Source organism: Puma concolor, chromosome A3 (assembly GCF_028749965.1).
Source record: "Puma concolor isolate L17-30 chromosome A3, mPumCon1.1.hap2, whole genome shotgun sequence".
NCBI lineage: Eukaryota > Metazoa > Chordata > Mammalia > Carnivora > Felidae > Puma > Puma concolor.
Window position 1 is genome coordinate 61,181,386 of NC_141669.1, and position 20,153 is coordinate 61,201,538.

A 20,153-nucleotide genomic window follows, 5' to 3' on the forward strand; every position below is an offset into this window, starting at 1 on the left:
AAAAGAGGAAAGACTGCTGATGATGGGGTTCAGGGCATGCTACCCCAAAATACAGCTGGCATAAGGATTCTTGGAAAATGAAGTAGTTGGAGAAAAGGCAGAGCAGGAAGGTCTCTGACCTTCTCCCCCACTCCTTTCTCATGAAATAGGTCATAAAATCCACATGTGAGAGGTGCCCTCTCTATACCCAGAAGAAAGGAGCATCCTTATCTCCAAAGATAAAGAGATGTCAAAAAGAACCCTACAAACAGGCCTTGCTAAAGTTTACTCCAGTTTACTACAATTACCTCATACTCCCCTACTCCTCCTGTGACCTCTTCACCAAACCCAGCATAAAATACTCAGGTCTAACTGTTTCTTTGGGTCTTCATTTCCTTATGAAAGCTCCTGTGTCATGCAAACCTTATATGAAATAAATTTGTATCCTTTTCTCCTGTTAACCTGTCTTTTGTCAGTTTAATTTTCAGATGTGGCCAGGTCCCTAAGAGGATCAAGAAAAAAAACCTTTTTCTCCCACATGTTGACTAAACATAGTAGTATACTGTCCACATCAAAATAAAATTCCTGGAAATTAAAAACATGATCAAGTGAAAAATTCAATTAAAATGTTGGAAGATAAAGTTTAGGAAATCGATCAAAAAGTAGAAGAAAGAAATGGAAAATAGAGAAAATAAAAGAAAAATTAAGGATTCAGTCTAGAAGCTCTAACATTCAAAATCAGAGTGCTAAAAAGAGACTAGAGAAAAAAAGAGGGGGAAAAAATCATCAAAGTAGGAATACAACATTTCCCAGAACTAAAGGTCAAGTCTCCAAATTCAAAGGGTCCACAGCGGCCAAAATAATGAAAGAAAAGAAAACCACAAACCAAGGACACTCAAGGAAATAAAGGATAAAAAGAAAATCCCAGGGGCGCCTGGGTGGCTCAGTCGGTTAAGCGTCCGACTTCGGCTCAGGTCACGATCTCGCGGTCCGTGAGTTCGAGCCCTGCGTCGGGCTCTGTGCTGACAGCTAGGAGCCTGGAGCCTGTTTCGGATTCTGTGTCTCCCTCTCTCTCTCTGCCCCTCCCCTGTCCATGCTCTGTCTCTCTCTGTCTCAAAAATAAATAAACGTTAAAAAAAAAAAATTTAAAAAAAAAAAAAGAAAAGAAAAGAAAATCCCAAAAGCTCACAGAGAAAAAGGTCGCAACTTCAAAACTGTGAGTCAATTTCACAACCTAGAAATACATTTTCTTTTTAAAAAAAAATTTTTTTTCAACGTTTTTTATTTTATTTTTTGGGACAGAGAAAGACAGAGCATGAATGGGGGAGGGGCAGAGAGAGAGGGAGACACAGAATCAGAAACTGGCTCCAGGCTCTGAGCCATCAGCCCAGAGCCCGAAGCGGGGCTCGAACTCACAGACCGTGAGATCGTGACCTGGCTGAAGTCGGAGGCTCAACCGACTGCGCCACCCAGGCGCCCCTAGAAATACATTTTCAACCAAACTAGCAATTAAGTATGAGACTAAAGATACTTTTTTAAGACTTAAAAAGAAAAAAGTGACCTCTCATATACCTTTTCTTAAGGAGGAACTACTTGAGAACATGCTTCAAGATCTGAGAAGAGACACAGAAAGCAAGCTGAGCCCAGCAAGAAGATAGAGCTACTTTAGGTGATGTTCTGACAGCTAATAATTAGGCCCTAAAGACCAAGTCAGGAAACTTAAAATAGGGTCCCAAAGCAGTCCAATCCTCATTTAGGAAAGATATTATCATGATAGTAGTCAACTATATTCATGAGAAACCCCAACCTTGGGACCAGAGGTAAATTACTTTTGTGCTGTTTCTGTCCTTTCCTTTCAGTTCATTGTACTTAATAAGTAGACCTTTCCCTGCTTATCTTTCTATGTTCATGTTGTAGAGTGGGCTAGGAACCATTCTAAACTGCCTATAATCTGCATCAGTTGGCACACTCTGGCTGCCTTTTCAAAAGGTAACCCCTGGCTTAATGTCTATATTCCTCAAGAACTATGTATTCCACAAGGGCAGGGACTATAGCTGTGATGCTTACTGCTGTATGCTGTATCCCAAGCACAGGGCATGGCATGTATTAAGATGCTTAATAATATCTGTGGTATACGTAAATGCACAAAAACATTAACACTGGTTATGTCAACAGATAGTATGTTTTTACACATCTCACATTTCTAAACTTTCTTTAATGAGACTAAATATATTTATAAATATATTTTAAATATATTTAAATATATTTATTTAAATATATTTAATTTATTTAATTTTTAATTATAAATTAAATAAATATTTATATTTATTTATACTTATATAATATTTTTATATTTATATAAATATAAAATATTTATATAAAAAATATTTATATAAAAATATAAAATATTTATATAAAATATATTTTATATTTTATATAAATATATATTTATATATATAATATATAAGTTATATAAATATATAATTTATATTTATATAATAAATTAAATAAATATTTAATTTATTTAAATATATTTAATTTATTTAAATATATTTATTATTAAATATATTATAAATATATTTTAAATATATTCAAATATATTTATAAATATATTTATAAATATAAATATTTATAATAAAATTAATAAGGGAAAACATACAGGTAGCTCAACAAAAAACAAAAAAATTAAACCGAGCACTTCAGATGATACACATGAATTACATGATATACAAAACCTGTATTACCACAGGTCCTTTCTTTCCAGTCAATCTAATTCTCAAACAAATTATAAATTTGTACGGCTTCAAGAAGAGAAACAGAACCAGGGATTTAAAATAGAAATATATAAAATAGAAATATTTTTATAGCTTTTTACTATTATACATCTTTTTTTTAAGTTTATTTATTTATTTATTTTTAGTAATCTCTATACCAACATGGGGCTTGAACTCACAACCTCGAGACCAGAGTCGCATGTTCTTCCAACTGAGCCAGCCAGGTACCCCTTAAATATTTCATTTTTTTAAGTAACCTCTACACCCAACATAGGACTCAAACTTAAACCCCAGGACCAAAAGTCTCATGCTCTTTCAACTGAGCCAGCCAGCTGCTCTTCAAGTCTTAATATTATATTATCTATAAGTTATTTTCCAATGTAAGTTTAAACCAGTTTTCACGTTGATAGTTTTTACTTGATTTGCAGGCTCAAAACATATGTTTTATATTATCTTATATTACATTAATAAACACATAAATTTCACATACTCTGAATATTAAAAAAAATCCAAATTCAAATTCTATGTCTTATGCAGAACACACACTTAGTACCACGGGAACATTAAGGCTCATTTCTTATTTACCACAGATCTCATGAACCTAAAGAACAAGAAGTAAAGTTCCCCAAGAGGACAGAACACAAAATAATCCCTATTTCCAGCTTCCAGATTTTTTATCAAGTAACCAACTTCTGAACATAATTTATATAGTATATTGTTTCAGGGTGCCTGGATGGCTCAGTCACTTAAGCGACCGACTTCAGCTCAGGTCATGATCTCCTGGTTCGTGAGTTCGAGCCCCGCATTGGGCTCTGTGCTGAGAGCTCAAAGCCTAGACCCTGCTTCGGATTCTGTGTCTCCCTCTCTCTCTCTCTGCCCCTCCCCTGTTCACACTCTCTCCCTCTCCCAAAAATAAATAAACATTAAAAAAAAGTTTTTATATAGTATATTGTTTCCAAATATTAAACAAGAGTTTAAGGGTAACCTGGGTGGCTCAGTTGGTTAAGCATCCAAGTCCTGCTCTCAGCTCAGATCTTGATCTCAGGGTTGTGAGTTCAAGCCCCACATTGGGCCCACACTGGGCACAGAGCCTACTTGAAATTTTTTTTAAAATAAAAAAATAAATTAAAAAAACAGGAGTTTAAGAATAGATGTTTGAGACAGAAATCAGCACATTTTTTCTGTAAAGGTTCAGATAGTAAATATTTTAGGTTTTTTAAGGCCGTATCTCTGTCACAACCACTCAACTGTTATTGTAATAATGCAAATTGCTAAAGACAAAATGTAAATAAATAAGCATGCGACAAAAATGGCAGTGGGGTCACCTGGCTGGCTCAATCAATATAACATGAGACTCTTGATTTCAGGTTGTGGGTTCAAATCCAGCATTGAGAATAAAGACTACTTAAAAATAAAATCTCGAGCTTGGGTGGCTCAGTCGGTTAAGCATCCGGCTCTGGATTTTAGCACAGGTCATGATCTCCCAGTTCTTGGGATCAAGCCCCACATTGGGCTCCAGGCTGGCAGTGCAGAGCTTGCTTGGGATTCTCTCTCCCTCTCTCTCTGCCCCCTCCCATGCTCTCTCTCTCAAAATAAATTAATAAACTTAAAAAAATAAAGATAATTAAGTAACTTTAAAAAATAAAAATGGCTGCAGGCCAGATTCATCCCATGGGCCATAGTTTGCTGACCCCTGGCTTAGAATATTATACCTTCCAGCTCTCCCCATATAGATAAATGTGTAGGTTTCTCTCATGCTTATCTTTTTAATGGCAATCTCCATATTTAAGCACTAGCCACTCATTCACTTAGTCTACAGATTTTTACTACTACATGCTAGAAACAGTATTAGAAGTTAGGAATAAAAAGATAAAAATAATGAAGTCCTGCCCTCTTAATGCTTACATTCCAACAGGGAAGTCAACAAATAAGCTAATACGTACATAATATAATTTCAGGTAGTACTGAGTATGAAGAAAAGTAAAGCAGTGTAAAAAGAGTAGGGGAGGAAAGGTGAGACTCTTTGGATAAGTCAGGGAAGACCTCACAGAACAGCACTTTTAAGTAGAGAATGAATGAAGCAAATGAACAATCCATATGAATATCTGGCAGAAGATTATTACAGGCATATGGAGGAACAACTGCAAAGGCCCTGAAGAGTCAGAAAGCACCTGGCATGTTTAAATAAAGACAAGAAGACTAGTGTGGCTGGAAATGAGAAAATGTGATCAGAGAAACAGATACCAAGAGATCATAAAGACTTATGGACAACAGTAAAAGGACTGGATTTTAAGTTTGATGTGAAGCCATGAATTTGGAATGGCTGAAAGCCAGAAACTAAGGAGATACAATGCATGCTTTAAAAGCATCACTGGTTTACTTGTCAATTACATCTCAATAAACCTTGGCAAGGGGAAAAGGATCACTGGTAGCTATTAATCCATAAGCTATTGCTTGCATTTCAAGACTTCTAAAATAGGATCTAAACCTGTGTGCCTGGCTGGTTCAATCTGCAGAGCATGTAACTCTTGATCTCAAGACGGAGTTCAAGCCCCAGGATGGGCATAGAGTCTACTTAAAAAAAAAAAAGAAAAAAAGACCTAAACATATTTTTAAATTCAAATCATAGAAGAAAAGAGAAATAGATAAGTTAACTTTTGACTGTAACTTGACTTTTGTTGTATAGGAGTATGTCAACAATAGATAAAACCCAACAGAATTCTCATTAAAAATTTTTGTTTGGATGAAGCTAGAGAGTATAATGCCAAGCAAAATAAGTCAGAGAAAGACAAATACCACATGATTTCACTCATACGTGGAATTTAAGAAACAAAACAAATGAGCAAAGAAAAAGAGAGAGACAAACCAAGAAACAGACTCTTAACTATAAAGAACAAACTGATGGTTACCAGAAGGGAGGCAGGTGGGGAATGGGTGAAATAGGTGATGGGGATTAAGGAATGCACTTGTCATGATGAGCACTGGGTAATATATGGAATTGATGAATCACTATACTGCACGCCTGAAACTAATATGTAACACTGCATGTGAACTACACTGGAATTAAGATAAAAATTTAATAAAATTTGTTTTTTGTTTAGTATGAAATTTCAGTGAGGGAACACAAAATTATCACCAACAGAGGGCAGTAGTGAACACAGAACATATGTATACAAAAAGTGATCTAGCTTCAGTTAAGATCTTCCTCCAGAATTCCAGTAAACTAGAACAAGGAGCATCCCTGCAAGGTTAACAGCAGAAGCAAGAAATAGAGAATATGCAAATACATATCTAGAAGAAACTGAATTATAAATATAAACCAAAAAATAGGTTAAAATGGCAGAGTATTTATACACAATGTCATCTCCCTAATTAAACACACCACTCTCAATTCACTGGTTTCACTGCTCCTCAGAAGCTACCATAAATAAAGCTAGAGCAAATGAATGGCCAGCTTCATATATGTATAAGCAGAAGGAAGGTTTGCCCTTTTGTGAGCAATAGGTAATGCTCAAGAGGATCGATGTCCCAGCCACGTAGGGTAGGAAAGCTCCATCCAAGTGGAAAACAGAGACCACTACAAATGCCAGCAATCACTGCATTACATCTGGGCACAGTGTGAAGGTTAAAGGGAAAGAGTGCAGCTCAGGTTATCTGAAACAGCCTATAAATGAATGCAGGCAGCTGGCAATAAGGAGTCTAACATGTATACCCGCTGCCTATACCGTGCAGGGAGTTATGCATCCTTTCCTTTCTTTCCTCCAACCTCTGTTGTCCCTCTTCATTTTCACTTTCTTCACAGAACTGGATTCTCTATAGATGACTGAAAGCTATGGCACCAAATGAGATGAGGTACTACTCACTTTTATCCTCAGTTTGTTTCTCTTTGCTTAGACTCCTGCATTTTTTTAGTATTTTCCTCTCTGCTCTTCTAGCCTGCATGCTCTTCTAACCTGCATGTTGAATTCAAGATAGCTGAAACGCTGTGGAGTTTCAATCAAAGACAAAAGAAAAAAATGTTTTGACTTCTACTGTTATCTACATGTAAAAATGTATACCTTGACCACTTCAAACTCATTAGGATGGCTAGCATCACAAAACAAAAACAAAAACAATAAACTATCAAGTGTTGGCAAGGATATAAAGAAATCAGAAAGTCAGAACTCTTATGTACTGTTGGTGGGAATGTAAAGTGGTACAGCCACTGTAAAAAAAGAAAAATTACATATAGAATTACCATATTATCCAGCAATTCCACCTCTGGCTATATATCCCAAAGAATTGAAAGCAGGGTCTCAAAGAAATATCTGCACTCCTGTGTTCACAACAGCATAATTCACAATAGTTAAAATATGGAAGCACCCCAAGTGTCCAAGGACATGAATGGATAAAGCAAGCGTGATATACACATACAATGGAATATTATTCAGCCTTTAAAAGGAAGGAAATCCTGCCATATGCAACAACATGAACCTTGATGACATTATGCTGAGCAACATTAAGTCAGCCACAAAAAAGACAAATACTGTATGATTCTACTTACACGAGATACTCAGAGTAGTCAAAATCATAGAAATACAGAGTAGAATGCTGGTTGCCAGACTTGGGGGGGAGGGAGGGTGGTTATGGAGAGTTATTGTTTAATGGCTACAGAATTCCAGTTTTACAAGATGAAAAGAGTTACAGATATGGATGGTGGCGATGGATGCACAACATTCTAAATGTATTTAATACCGCTGAACTGTACACTTTAAAATGGTTAAGATGATAAATTTCATAAGTATTTTGCCACAGTAAAAAAAAAAAAAAAGTATGCCTTGCTTAAGAGCAGGAATTAAGGTTAACAGGAATAAAGAAATAAAAGGTTGCTTCATTTTTTTTCTTGGCTCCTCCACCAATACACCATATTGGGTACCACTATGCTATGGTCAAATTGGACTATTTACCATTTCCTGACCCTGCTCTACATTCTCCTAGAATGCCTAGAATGCCCTATATGCTGCCCCTCACTTCAGTCTCTATTCTACACTTTATTCAAGAGCAGCAAAAATGGCATCTCCAAGAAACCTGTAATACCCCTTTCTGTCCACAGTTTACTCAGTCCCCTATTTCCAAATACTACAGCATCCTTGCATCATGACTGTTTGTGTACTTTCTCTTTTATTGCAGAAGGTCATGCTCAAAGCCTTTTGTTTAAAAATCTTGTTTGCAGGACTCCTGGGTGGTTCAGTTGGTTAAGCGTCCCAGTCTTGATTTCAGCTCAGGTCATGATCTTATGGTTCTTGGGACCAAGCCCCGCATCTGGCTCTGTGCTGACAACACAGAGCCTGTTTGGGATTCTCTCTCCCTCTCTCTCTGCCCCTCCCCAATTTGTGCACTCTCTCTCTCTCAAAATAAATAATCATTTAATAAAATAAATAAATAAATAATAAAAATAAAAATCTTGTTTGCGTATGTTTTCCTAAGAATTAGAGAGATGTTTATACCTCAGTGTTGCTTAAAAAGGTAAATGAATATTGGAACTAGATGTCACCTAGAACTAGATGTCATATAGTTTCAGTCCTAAGTCAAACAATCAAATGCTTTTCCCCGGGTTATCTCAATCAGTTATACCGAGGCTGTGTTGCAAAGCAAAGGCAAATCTTGTACTACTACCACCACTAAGTGAACCGTGCTAGCTCTTCAGCCCAGAATTACTCAGAAAACTGAAGTATTCCATCGTCAGGCAGAGGACTGAAAGGAGAGAGAGCAATACCTGGATATTATTCAGCAATATATTTAAATGAAAACAAGGAAGACAGTTTCTAGGCAGTGTCTTCTCTGGGTATCCTGCAATTTGTATCTCATAAGCAAACAAAAGAATCAAAATATTGTCCACCCAGTGCTCGCTTCGGCAGCACATATACAAAATATTGTCCACCCAAAGACCAGCACCCCCAATGTTTGGAGCTCCTAAGACATTGGCTACACACATGCTGTTCTTACTTCCTGGCCCACAGTCAGTCATCTTCATCCCCCCCACAGGCCTAGCAAACACCTCAAAAACCCAGGTAAGAAGTCAAATTCTCTAGGAAACCTTTTCTGCCCACTCGGAGAATAAGATTTGATACAAATAAAAGGCATTCATTAGTGTTTATGTTATCAACTAAAATTACTCAGAATAGGGGTTCCTGGCTGGCTTAGTCAGTAGAGCATGCAGCTCTTGATCTAAGGCTGTGAGTTCAAGCCCCACATTGGGTGTGGAGATGATTTAAAAATAAAATCTTTAGGGGCGCCTGGGTGGCTCAGTCAATTAAGCATCAGACTTCTGCTCAGATCATGATCTCACAATTCTTGGGTTCAAGCCCCACATCAAGCTCTCTCTGTGCTGGCAGCTCAGAGTCTGGAGCTTGCTTTGGATTCTGTGTCCCTCTCTCTCTGCACCTCCCCTGCTGGCGCTCTGTCTGTCTCTCAACAATAAATAAATGTTTAAAAAATAATAAAATAAAACATTTTTAAAAATAAAATACGGGAAGCCTAGGTGGCTCAGTCTGTTGGGCATCTGACTTCAGCTCAGGTCATGATCTCACCGCTCCCGAGATGGAGCCTCGAGTCAGGCTCTGTGCTGACAGCTCAGAGCCTGGAGCCTGCTTTGGATTCTGTGTCTCCCACGTTCTCTGCCCCTCCCCCACTCTCATTCTCTCCCCCCCTCAAAAATAAAAATAAACATTTAAAAAATTTTAATAAATAAAATAAAATAAACAAAATTACTCAGAAGGTCTAGGATCACACCTGAGATATCACTCCTAATATTTCCATGCGACAATGTGTGTACTTTTGGTGAAATAACTGCTTTGTTTTTTTTTTTTTCTGGATTCAAATCCTATACGCAAAAGCAGTTAAAAAAAGAAAAACACAACTGCCTTTTTAAAGCCTAAGCAGTTTTGAAACAAACTGATGCAAAAACAGCTGAAATTTCAACATTGCCTTTAATCAAAGTGCGATTTTAGACCAACTAGACTTAGACTCCCTGAGCCTGTTTCCTATTCTTTAAAATGAGTGTCCACATAGGACAGTTCCTAACACATAGGAAGCCCACAAAAATCTAAAATCATTTTTATTGCCTATCTCTCGAGTATATTTTGGCACTGGATTCATTCCTATGACTAGTTCTCAGTCTAAACCAGTGTTGTTCAATATAGTGGCTATATGTAACCACTGGTCGCTTGAAATCTGGGTAGTACTAATTGATATGTGCTTTCAGTGTAAAATACACATAATATCTCAAAGACTTGGTGAAAAAATAAAATACCATATTAACATTTTGTATATCGATTACACAAAAAGATCATACTATGGATATACTGAGTCAAATGAAATAAAATTGATTTCATCTGTTTCTTTTTACTTTTTTAATGTTGCTTTTAGAAATTTTTAAATTATATATTTAGCTTTCATTATATTTCTATCGGACAGGTTGACTTACACTTTGACTTCAAGCTGGTCAATGTGCTCTCTTAACCATACAGTGCACTAGTTCACAGGGGTTCGCTCCAGCCAATCCACCCCCTATCCCAGCATACAGTGGCTCACTTAAACACTCCCCACTTCCACAACCCGGGAAAGCTGATTTAGCAGTTCTTTAATTTTTAATTTTAATCTGGAGCGCACAGAGCAGCCGAGGCAACTCGAAATTGTTGCCCACACAACTACAGAGGAAAAGTTGAGGGAAAAACCCAGCGTCCTCTTCGGACGACGAACACTGCTGCGAGGCTGGGAGCTTGAGCAGAAAAGGGTCACCCCTAAGAAAGTGAGAAGGGGCGACAGGGCAAGCGCCTCGGATCTGAAGGAACATAACGTAGAGCCCACGGAGTGGAGGTGTCAGAAGGAAAGCCTTTTCAGCTTCTGGGGAACCAATCTGAGGATGGAAGGGAAGGAGCTGGGCTCCGTGGCCGCGGCAGGGAGGATCGATACCTTAAGAATCCCTCTCATCTTAGCCAGAAAGGGGCGGAACTCCTCCAGTGACACGTCTGGATAGAGCTGGCTCCGCAGCAGCTCTTCTGTGATGCCTTGATGCCCGTGGAAAGCTTCCTGGGCCAGGCCGCTCAGCAACCCACTCAGAGGTTTGGAACCCTCAAGCTCGCCCGCCATGGTCAGCTGCAGCCCCGCCCCCCAGCAGCTGAGCGCAGCCTCGCTACGGCACCCGGGATGGGCCTAAATAGCCTGGGCAAAGGCGCGCGGGACGAATGAGGGCGAAATTCCGCCAGCGGTTGGTATTGGTAGCCAACAGATTTGCTCTGCAAAACCCATCGCCTAGGGCTGCCACCGTGGAGCTATCCATAAAGTTCCAGAAGAATCACTTTACTTCCGCTGATTCCCTTCATTACTCCAGGGCCTACTGAAAGGAAAGATCACTGGGTGAAGACCACCTGACATGGGGAACTATTCTATGAATGAAGGTGGTAGTTTAACTTTGGAAAGGCTGCATCTCATCCCAGGCCTTGCCAATCCACTAACTGAATAGGATCTATCACTCAGATGTAATCTCTGCCTGATCATTACCTGTCCACCTTTTGTCCAAGAAAATTTAACTAACGCCTAATAATATAATGTGTTTTCTAGGATTATTTGCCTTTATATATATGCGTGTGTCTTGTGTTTCCAGCTAGATCAGCGGCTCAGCTCCGATGCTCGTTTTTTATAACATTCTGTTAACACCTTCTTTACAATCCTGAAATGAAATGCATAGGTTATATAATTTTGTACCCATATAGTTTCAAAAAACCAATATATTATTCACCCATGAGAAGGAATGAGGTACTGATACATGCTACAACATGCATGAATCATAAAAACATGTTAAGTGAGGGGCACCTGGGTGGCTCAGTCAGTTGAGCACCCTGAACTCGATTTCAGCTCAGGTCATGATCCCAGGTTCATTGGATTGAGCCCCGGATATGACGCCACGCCAAGCATGGAGCCTGCTTAAGATTCTCTCCCTCTCCCTCGCTCTTGCTCTCCACCTCTGCCCCTCTCCCCCGCTTGTTCTCTCTGAAAGAAAGAAAGAAAGAAAGAAAGAAAGAAAGAAAGAAAGAAAGAAAGAAAGAAAGAAGGAAAGAAAGGAAGAAAGAAAGAAAGAAAGAAAGAAAGAAAGAAAGAAAGAAAGAAAGAAAGAAAGAAAGAAAGAAAGAAATGCCTAAGGCAAGGCAACAGCAAAAGAAGACTCTGAAGCCCTGGCTCAAATGGAAAATATGAAAACCTAAGACAGCCTTCCCAGAAACCAGGTTTCCTTTTCATTATGACCAAATAGGTTTACATTCTAAGTTCCATTAAGCAACTGGTCACTTCTCCTCTTACACTACTCCTTTTATGGCTCACAGACTTTTGATCTCAGGCAAGAAATAGGTGTTTTTTTTTAAGATTTTCCATCTCTAAAAATGTTAAGATAAGAAATGTGGACTGAAATAAAGGGCAAACACAAGGGCCCCAAAGTTTTGCAATAAACTCTTCCTGTTCTCTGTCTCTACTCCACCTTTTCAAATTCTACTTTAATTACCATTCACTCTCCAATCAGCCAGCCACTCAACAGCTATTAGTGGAGAGTTTTGTGCCAGTCATTCTGCTAGGCTTTAGGGGATACAAAAATGAATGTCTGTATCCTAAAATCTTACATTCTGGTAAGGGAAGATGATATATAAATGAAGGGGAGCAGAATATGCCACCCTAAAATATGCCATTTTGGCATAAGGATTATTGTGAGCTAAAGGCAGTGAGAAGAAACAGATATAAGAAAAGCTTCTGGCCCTATTTGCCTAAAAGCAGGATGTAAATTTTCAAAGGTGTCCCACCTCTGTCTACCAGGAAAGACAAAAGTTAATTGCAGGAGACAACTGTAGGCTTTACTAATGAAGAAGGCATGGAATTAAAACTGGCTAACAAATCTTACTCTTCTTTCCCGTGCTTTTCCTGGACATCTCCCCATAACAGGCCTTCCTTACAACTTTCTTTCTTTTGTCTTTAGTTGAAGATGGTATATAAATTGGAGTTCTAAGCCATCACTTTGAGTTACTCATTTTTCCCTGGGTATCTCACATGTATACATTATGGATACATGTCAATAAACTTGTTTTGTTTTTCTCATTAATCTGTCTTTTGTTTTAGGGGTCCCAGATAAGAACTTACAATAATAAAGGGAAAATTATTTTTTTACCCCTCTACTTAAACAAATGATTAAAATACAATGAACTAAGGGTTGCTACTACTCAGTACCTAGAAGTAACTATCAGATTTGGTAGTAGAAAAAAGAAGATTGATTAACTCAGCTTGTGTAGATCAAGGAATGGCTTAATGGTGAATAGTGTTAAAGGAGCTAATCAAGAGGACATGATACTAGTTGACCCATGAGCTGGACCTGGAATATGAGAGTCTCCTCACCCACTCCCCTGTCCTTGGAATGTACATTCTGCCAGTTCCCACAGGGGGAGCTATTCCAAGGACATAGTCTGTAGAGAGTAAGGTGTTATTCAGACCATCTAGATGGTATATGTGACTGAGCCCAATTAAGGCCTCTATATAAACTTTAAATTATTCATGCAGAGATCTGCTTATCTTGCAGTCATCCAAGACAAGCCTCATAAGTAAGTTCCCTTGCTTATTAAAACTGCCACCTACCAGTTTTGAGTGGTCTGCCTTTTTATTCAGTCTCTCCTGCCCTCCATGTATGGGACCTGGTCTGAGATTTCACCCAGGAAGCTCCAAAGGCTGCAAACCAACAAAAAGCCAGACATGTTGCAGGGGAAACAGCATGTTCCTATGTATGGAGACATGAAACAGAGTGGTGTTTTGAGGTACACTATGAACCCCATAGTGCAACAATAGGGTTCAAGATATTCTACCCCAAAATATGGAACTTTGGCATATTGAATATTTGAAGAAACGTGAGAAACAAAACTTGGAAATAACAGGTACAGGAAGGACTCCCTGATCTCCCCCCTTCTCTTGTGAAGCAGGTCAGAAGACTCTCATGTGAGAGTTGCCCTCTCTATACCCAGAGTATTATTATCTCCAAAGATGGAGGGATGCCAAGGGGACTCTGAACAAACAGGTTTGCTGAGTTTTCCCAGTTTACAACCCTTAGCTCATACCTTTTTGTCGTATCACATTTTTTCCCACAACTTTCCATTCTTCATCAAATCTAGCATAAAAATACTCAGGTTTGGGGCGCCTGGGTGGCTCAGTTGGTTACGTGTCCGACTTCAGCTCAGGTCACAATCTCGCAGAGCCTGCTCAGAGCCTGGACCCTGCTTCCAATTCTGTGTCTCCCTCTCTCTCTGCCCCTCCCCCGTTCATGCTGTGTCTCTCTGTCTCAAAAATAAGTAAACGTTAAAAAAAAAAAAATTAAAAAAAAATACTCAGGTTTAACCACTTCTTCAGGTCTTCATTTCCTTATCAAGTTTCCATGCCACATGAAACATATTAAATAAATGTGTATGCTTTTCTCTTGTTAATCTATCTTTTGTTACAGAACCCCAGCCAAGGAGCTAGAAGGGCAGAAGGAAAAAGATATTTTTCCTCTTCTAGAGTAACAAGAGTAGAATGAGGAACCTATGGTAATAAATTTGGAAAGATAAACAGCCTGTGTCACAGAGATGGAAAGTTTACACATAATGCTGACTTTTATACTTGGTCATTGAGGATAACTGAACAGTTGTAAGCAAAGGAGTAATAGGAAGATCAGATTTGCTGTTTTTTTTTTTTTTTATGTTTATTTATTTATTTTTGAGAGAGACAGAATTCCAAGCAGGCTCCACGCTGTCAGCACAGAGCCCAACACAGACTCGAACTCACAAACCATGAGATCATGACCTGAGCTGAGGTCAAGAGTCAGACACTCAACCCACTAAGTCACCCAAGCATCCCCAGATTTGCATTTTTAAAAGATTCCTCTATGTGGCAGTGTGGCAAATAAATTGAAGGACCAAGGAAGGCCAAGGCTACAGTATCATAGTAAGCAAATAGATGTTGATATGGGTCTGATCGAAGGCAGTGACATTTAGGATAGAGAATATAAGAAAGATTCTTGATTCAAAGAAGGTAAAATTTGTAGGCTTTGGATGAGGGAAGAGAGGAAAAAATGAAAGGAATGATTCCCGGTTTCTGATTTAGGTGATTGAGTTGTAGATGATGGTCTGGAGCATACAGGGGCTCAATTTATTCATGTGCTAATCCTCCACATAGCTTGTGTGTCCTTATATCCTTCAATGAGCTTTATGAATCAAGTGGCACCTGGGTGGTTCAGTCAGTTGAGTGTCTGATTCTTGATTTTACTCAGGTCATGATCCCAGGGTCATGGGATCCATACTGTGAATGGAACCTGCTTAAGATTCCCTCTCTCTCTCTCACTGCCCCTATCCCCTACTGGCCTCTCTCTCTCTCTCTCTCTCAAATAAATAAATAAATAAATAAATAAATAAATAAATAAATAAATAAATAAGTTAGTTTGGGTGCACCTGGGTGTCTCAGTTGATTGAGCATACAACTCTTGGTTTTGGCTCAGGTCATGATCCCAGGGTGGTGGGATCAGGCTCCACACTGAGCATTGAGCCTACTTGAGATTCTCTCTCTTTCCTTCTGCCCCTCTCCCCTGCTCATGCTCTCTCTCTCTCAAATAAAAAATAAAAGAAAAAAATTTAAATGAGTTGTGTGAATCAAAATAACTATCATAGCAAGCATTTGGAATGAGATTGCCACAGAATAAAACTCTCATTCTGCATTTTGAAATATTTTCATTCAGGAGTGTCTGGGTGGCTCAGTCAGTTAAGTGTCTGACTCTTGATTTGGGCTCAGGTCATGATCTCACAGTTTGTAAGTCTGGGCCCCACATCAGGCTCTGCACTGACAGCATGGAGCTTGCTCGGGATTCTCATTCTCCCTCTCTCTCTCTCTCTTTTTATTTTTTTAATGTTTATTTATTATTTTTGAAGGAGAGGGAGAGCAAGGGAGGGGAGGGGCAGAGAAAGAGGAAGACACAGAATCCAAAGCAGGCTCCAGGCTCCGAGATCTGAGCTCCCAGCACAGAGCCCGACCTCACGAATGGTTCCCATCATGTCCCCATCACCATTTCAACAAATACCAACACATTGCCTATCTTGTTCCAACTCTATTCTCATTTACTTCCCCCTTACTATTTTGAAAAATCCCAGATATAACTCTTTATTGGTAAATATTTCATTATGCTTCTCTAAAAGAGACACTTAAAAAAACCACAGCTATTCCACATAAGAATATAACTTTCTTAGTAGTTGTTAAATATAAATCCATGTTCAAACTTCTGTCTCACAAACTTCATATTTTTTAACTGTCTGAGTATTTAAGTATTGACTAGCCAGCAAGCAACAATTAGTTTTCTTCTCCTTTGCACCAGTTTGTTACTGAGACCATGGTTAAGCCCTATTTTACTAAGCCATATTGCTTGTATCATATTTTTAATTTTTTAAGTTTATTTACTTATTTAAGCATTCATTGCACCCAACACACAGCTCGAACTCAGAACCCCCAGATCAAGTGCCACACACTCCCCTGACTGAGCCATCCTTGTGCCCCCTTTATTTATCTGAAGTCTCTTTTAATCTATACATTCCCCTTCCATCTTCATGGTTACTTTCTTTTCTTGCAATTTATTTGCAGGTCATTTTTCCTGAAGAGTTTCTCACATTCTATATTTTATTGATTGTATCCTCATGGTATCATTTTTAAAAACTGTATTCTGGGGGACCTGGTTGGCTCAGTTGGTTGAGCTACCAACTCTTGATTTCATCTCAGATCATGATCTCATGGTTCATGAGATCAAGCCCTGCATCAGCCTCTGTGCTGACAGTGAGGAGCCTCTTGGGATTCTCTCTCTCCCTCTCTCTCTCTGCCTCCCTCGTGCTCTTTCTCTCTCTCTCAAATAAATAAACTCAAAAAAATAAATAAAAATAAAAACTATATTCTATCCTTGTATGTTCTATTAACCTGTAAATTAGAAATTAGATCTAGGGAGGTGTCTGGGTGGCTCAGTTAAATGTCTGACTCTGGATTTTGGCTCAGGGCATGATCTCACAGTTCCTGAGTTCGAGTCCTGCATCGGGCTTACTGCCGTCGGAGCAGAGCGGGCTTCAAATCCTCTGTCCCCCTAGCTCTCTGCCCCTCCCCCACCTGTTGTCTCCCTCTCTCTCTCTTTCTCTCTCAAAAATAAATAAAACATGAAAAAAATTATAAAAAAATTTTTAAAGAAAGAAATTAGATCTAGGAACTTGATTAGATTCAGGTTCAATTTTTTTTCCAGTGGGAAGTACCGTTTTGTGTTGTGCCCGACATCTTGATGCCCAAAACAACAATCATTTATTTTTCCCACAAATTTGCAGTATTTATAGCTCTTGATAATACCACAATAGTTAAACATTAGTTCATTCCTATTTTTAAACAGAAAATCTGGTTTACTTACAACAGGTCATGAAGCTTCTAAGTTTGCCAGGCACCCCCTTTTGGTTTTTCCTCTTCCCAGTTTCAGACAGGGATTTTTTTCACTGGGAAGCTTACAAAGTGATAAAAATGTGAACTAGATGGGGCGCCTGGGTGGCGCAGTCGGTTAAGCGTCCGACTTCAGCCAGGTCACGATCTCACGGTCCGTGAGTTCGAGCCCCGCGTCGGGCTCTGGGCTGATGGCTCAGAGCCTGCAGCCTGTTTCCGATTCTGTGTCTCCCTCTCTCTCTGACCCTCCCCCGTTCATGCTCTGTCTCTCTGTCCCAAAAACAAGTAAACGTTGAAAAAAAATTAAAAAGAAAAAATGTGAACTAGAAATCCTTCAGGAAAAATTAGGAAAATCAAAGTATATTTTTTTAAAAAAAAATTTTTTTAACGTTTTTATTTATTTTTGAGACAGAGAGACAGAGCATGAACGGGGGAGGGGCAGAGAGAGAAGGAGACACAGAATCGGAAGCAGGCTCCAGGCCCTGAGCCATCAGCCCAGAGCCCGACGCGGGGCTTGAACTCACGGACCGTGAGATCGTGACCTGGCTGAAGTCGGACGCTTAACCGACTGCGCCACCCAGGCGCCCCAAATCAAAGTATATTTAAGGAAAACAGGCCTGTGTTTCATGTAATGTTGTAAGGTAAACAAAAAAAAAAAGTTTGATGCGAGCAATATGGCTGAGGAAAATAGGGCTTAATTGTGGTCTCAATAACATAAACTAATGCAAGGGAGAAGAAAAATAGATAATACATAATAACTATTGTTTTCACACCAAAGTTTTTACCATTGTCTTTTGTGTGGAAAGAGGGAATATATACACATCCTTCCCTCCTTTTCTAACCCCTGCCAGTGCCTCACTCAGTCTTGTTACTAGGGGCTTAGCAAGTGGTTCAGTATCCATCCTAGAGAAGACAATCCTCATCTGGATGATTGGCTAAGTGTTACTATTTTATAAAATCGACTTTACAAATCATTAAAGAATCTCCATAAGGCTATTACTATTGACAACATTCTCACACTTTGTGTCTGCTTGGATCTGATAGGATTTTTTTCAATATTTTCATCCTTCGCTATTAACAATGCTTTGCATAGGATACAAAAGTTTGCATATATTAATACTTACTGTAATCCAATTCTAATTAGGAATTAATGTACATCAACACTTTTAAGCAATCAAATCTTCAGCATCTATCTATTGTATAAGTCTGGGGTAGGGGGGGAGCTAAGTAATTCCAATTTGTTACAGAAAAAGAAAAAAAATATAACTTGAAAGCTTTAGGATAATCAAAGCAATTGTCTTACTCATGGAGACTGTCCCAAAAAGCTAGTAATGGCATCTTCCAAATTCTGCTCTGTCCATTACAGCTAATAGGTCTACTCCTTACACTAATAAAATTGGTAGAGTTTAACCCTTTAGAGATCATGTAATTCAATGCTATTATACAGCTGAGGAAAATGAGACCCAGAAAACAAATGACTTGCCTAAGATCACGTAACCAATTAGTAGCAGAGTAGAAGAACTCAAGGCCAGGATTTTAGATCCCCAAATTTATGCTATTTCCATCATCACACAACAGTTGTCTCAACAAGTAATCATAGGACATTTATGGCTACATAGAAAAAGTCTTTTTTGTTTTGTTTTGTTTTAGTTTATTTTGAGAGAGACAGACAGCACAAATGGGGGAGGGGCAGAGAGAGAGAGAGAGAGAGAGAGAGAATCCCAAGCAGGCTCCACAGTCAGCACAGAGCCAGATGCCATGCCGGGCTTGAACACACTACCGGTGAGATCATGACCAGAGCTGAAATCAAGAGTGGGGGGCTTAACCTACTGAGCTACCTGGGTGCCCTGAAGTCTGGTCCTTTTAAAAGAGAAGTCAGCATCAAAAGCATACAGCTCAGAGAGCACCCAGGAAAACTTATCTTCTAGTGCTAATTTCCTGAATGCGTGTGATCACAGAATTAAATACTACTCTGGAACCTATCCCAAGCAACCGCCACTTTATGGAAGGTTAATAATCATTCGTGAATAAACATTGAATGAACTTCACCTACATGAACTTCCATAATAAAACATAATGGTCATAGAAGCCCAACAGTTTAGTTCTTGACGGGGGAAATCAGTAGCTCTGCATGGGAACACGGTTTCAATCTATTTACAGGTACCCCTTGGGCTCCGGTTCTTTGTTTTGGTTCCCTTATCTACTAAAAAAAAAAAAAAAAAAAAAAAGATAATGGCCCTCACTTCATAGAATTATCGTATTGTGAAGGTTAATGAGATAAAATGTGTAAAGCGTTTAGCAATGCACCTAGCACATAACTGAACTAAATGATCGTAATTAAAATTCTTAGGCTTCCTGTGAGTGGCTCATGTTACGTGTAAGAAACTAGTACACAACGAGAAGGTTATACTAGACAAGGACTGCTGGTTTGGCAGGCAATCATAGCTTCAAAACGTGTAAGATTCCCTGGGATTTAATGACGGTACACTTAATCTCTACCACTCAATATCAATCAATAGGAGACAACACTTCAAGCATATGAAAACAGATACCCATTCTAAATCTCTCTTCCGACTCTATCTCAAAATGAACAAAACCGAATATTCATTTATTTCAAAATGAATAAAATACAAGACTAAGCGACCCAGCAAAAAAGGGCTCAGTCCCGCCCTTTCAGGAGTAACCAGGGAGACCACAACACCTCGCAGACGCTTCTGGTTTGAGTTAACGGAAGGGACCTTACAGGCGAGCACAGAGCCACCGGCGACGTGGGTGCCCAACACCTGCCTTTAAAATCACGGGATGATCGGTCGGCCTCGCAAGGGTCCTCCCCCACCATGCCTCCACCCCCAGGGCCCGGAGCCAACACTCCTTGTAAACCCCCAGCTCCCTGCCTGCCTCAACAGGCGC

General features: G+C 39.1%; 1 protein-coding gene and 1 long non-coding RNA gene across 4 annotated transcripts in view; one reads left to right on the forward strand and one right to left on the reverse strand.

The window, feature by feature from the left end:
• Positions 1-10,918, reverse strand: part of COMMD1 (copper metabolism domain containing 1) — a 192,763-nt gene extending 181,845 nt beyond the window's left edge. The window contains exon 1 of one of the 3 annotated variants that reach the window (XM_086701024.1): positions 10,707-10,916. In XM_086701024.1, the coding sequence (XP_086557150.1) occupies positions 10,707-10,883 (177 nt within the window). In that variant the 5' untranslated portion in view covers positions 10,884-10,916. Of the gene's footprint in view, positions 1-10,706 lie in introns of all 3 variants that reach the window. The other 2 variants (XM_025932267.2, XM_086701023.1) reach the window with 2 other exon arrangements.
• The window catches only part of LOC147582489 (uncharacterized), a 433,267-nt gene that overhangs the window by 396,516 nt on the left and 16,598 nt on the right, over positions 1-20,153 (forward strand). The window lies entirely within an intron of this gene.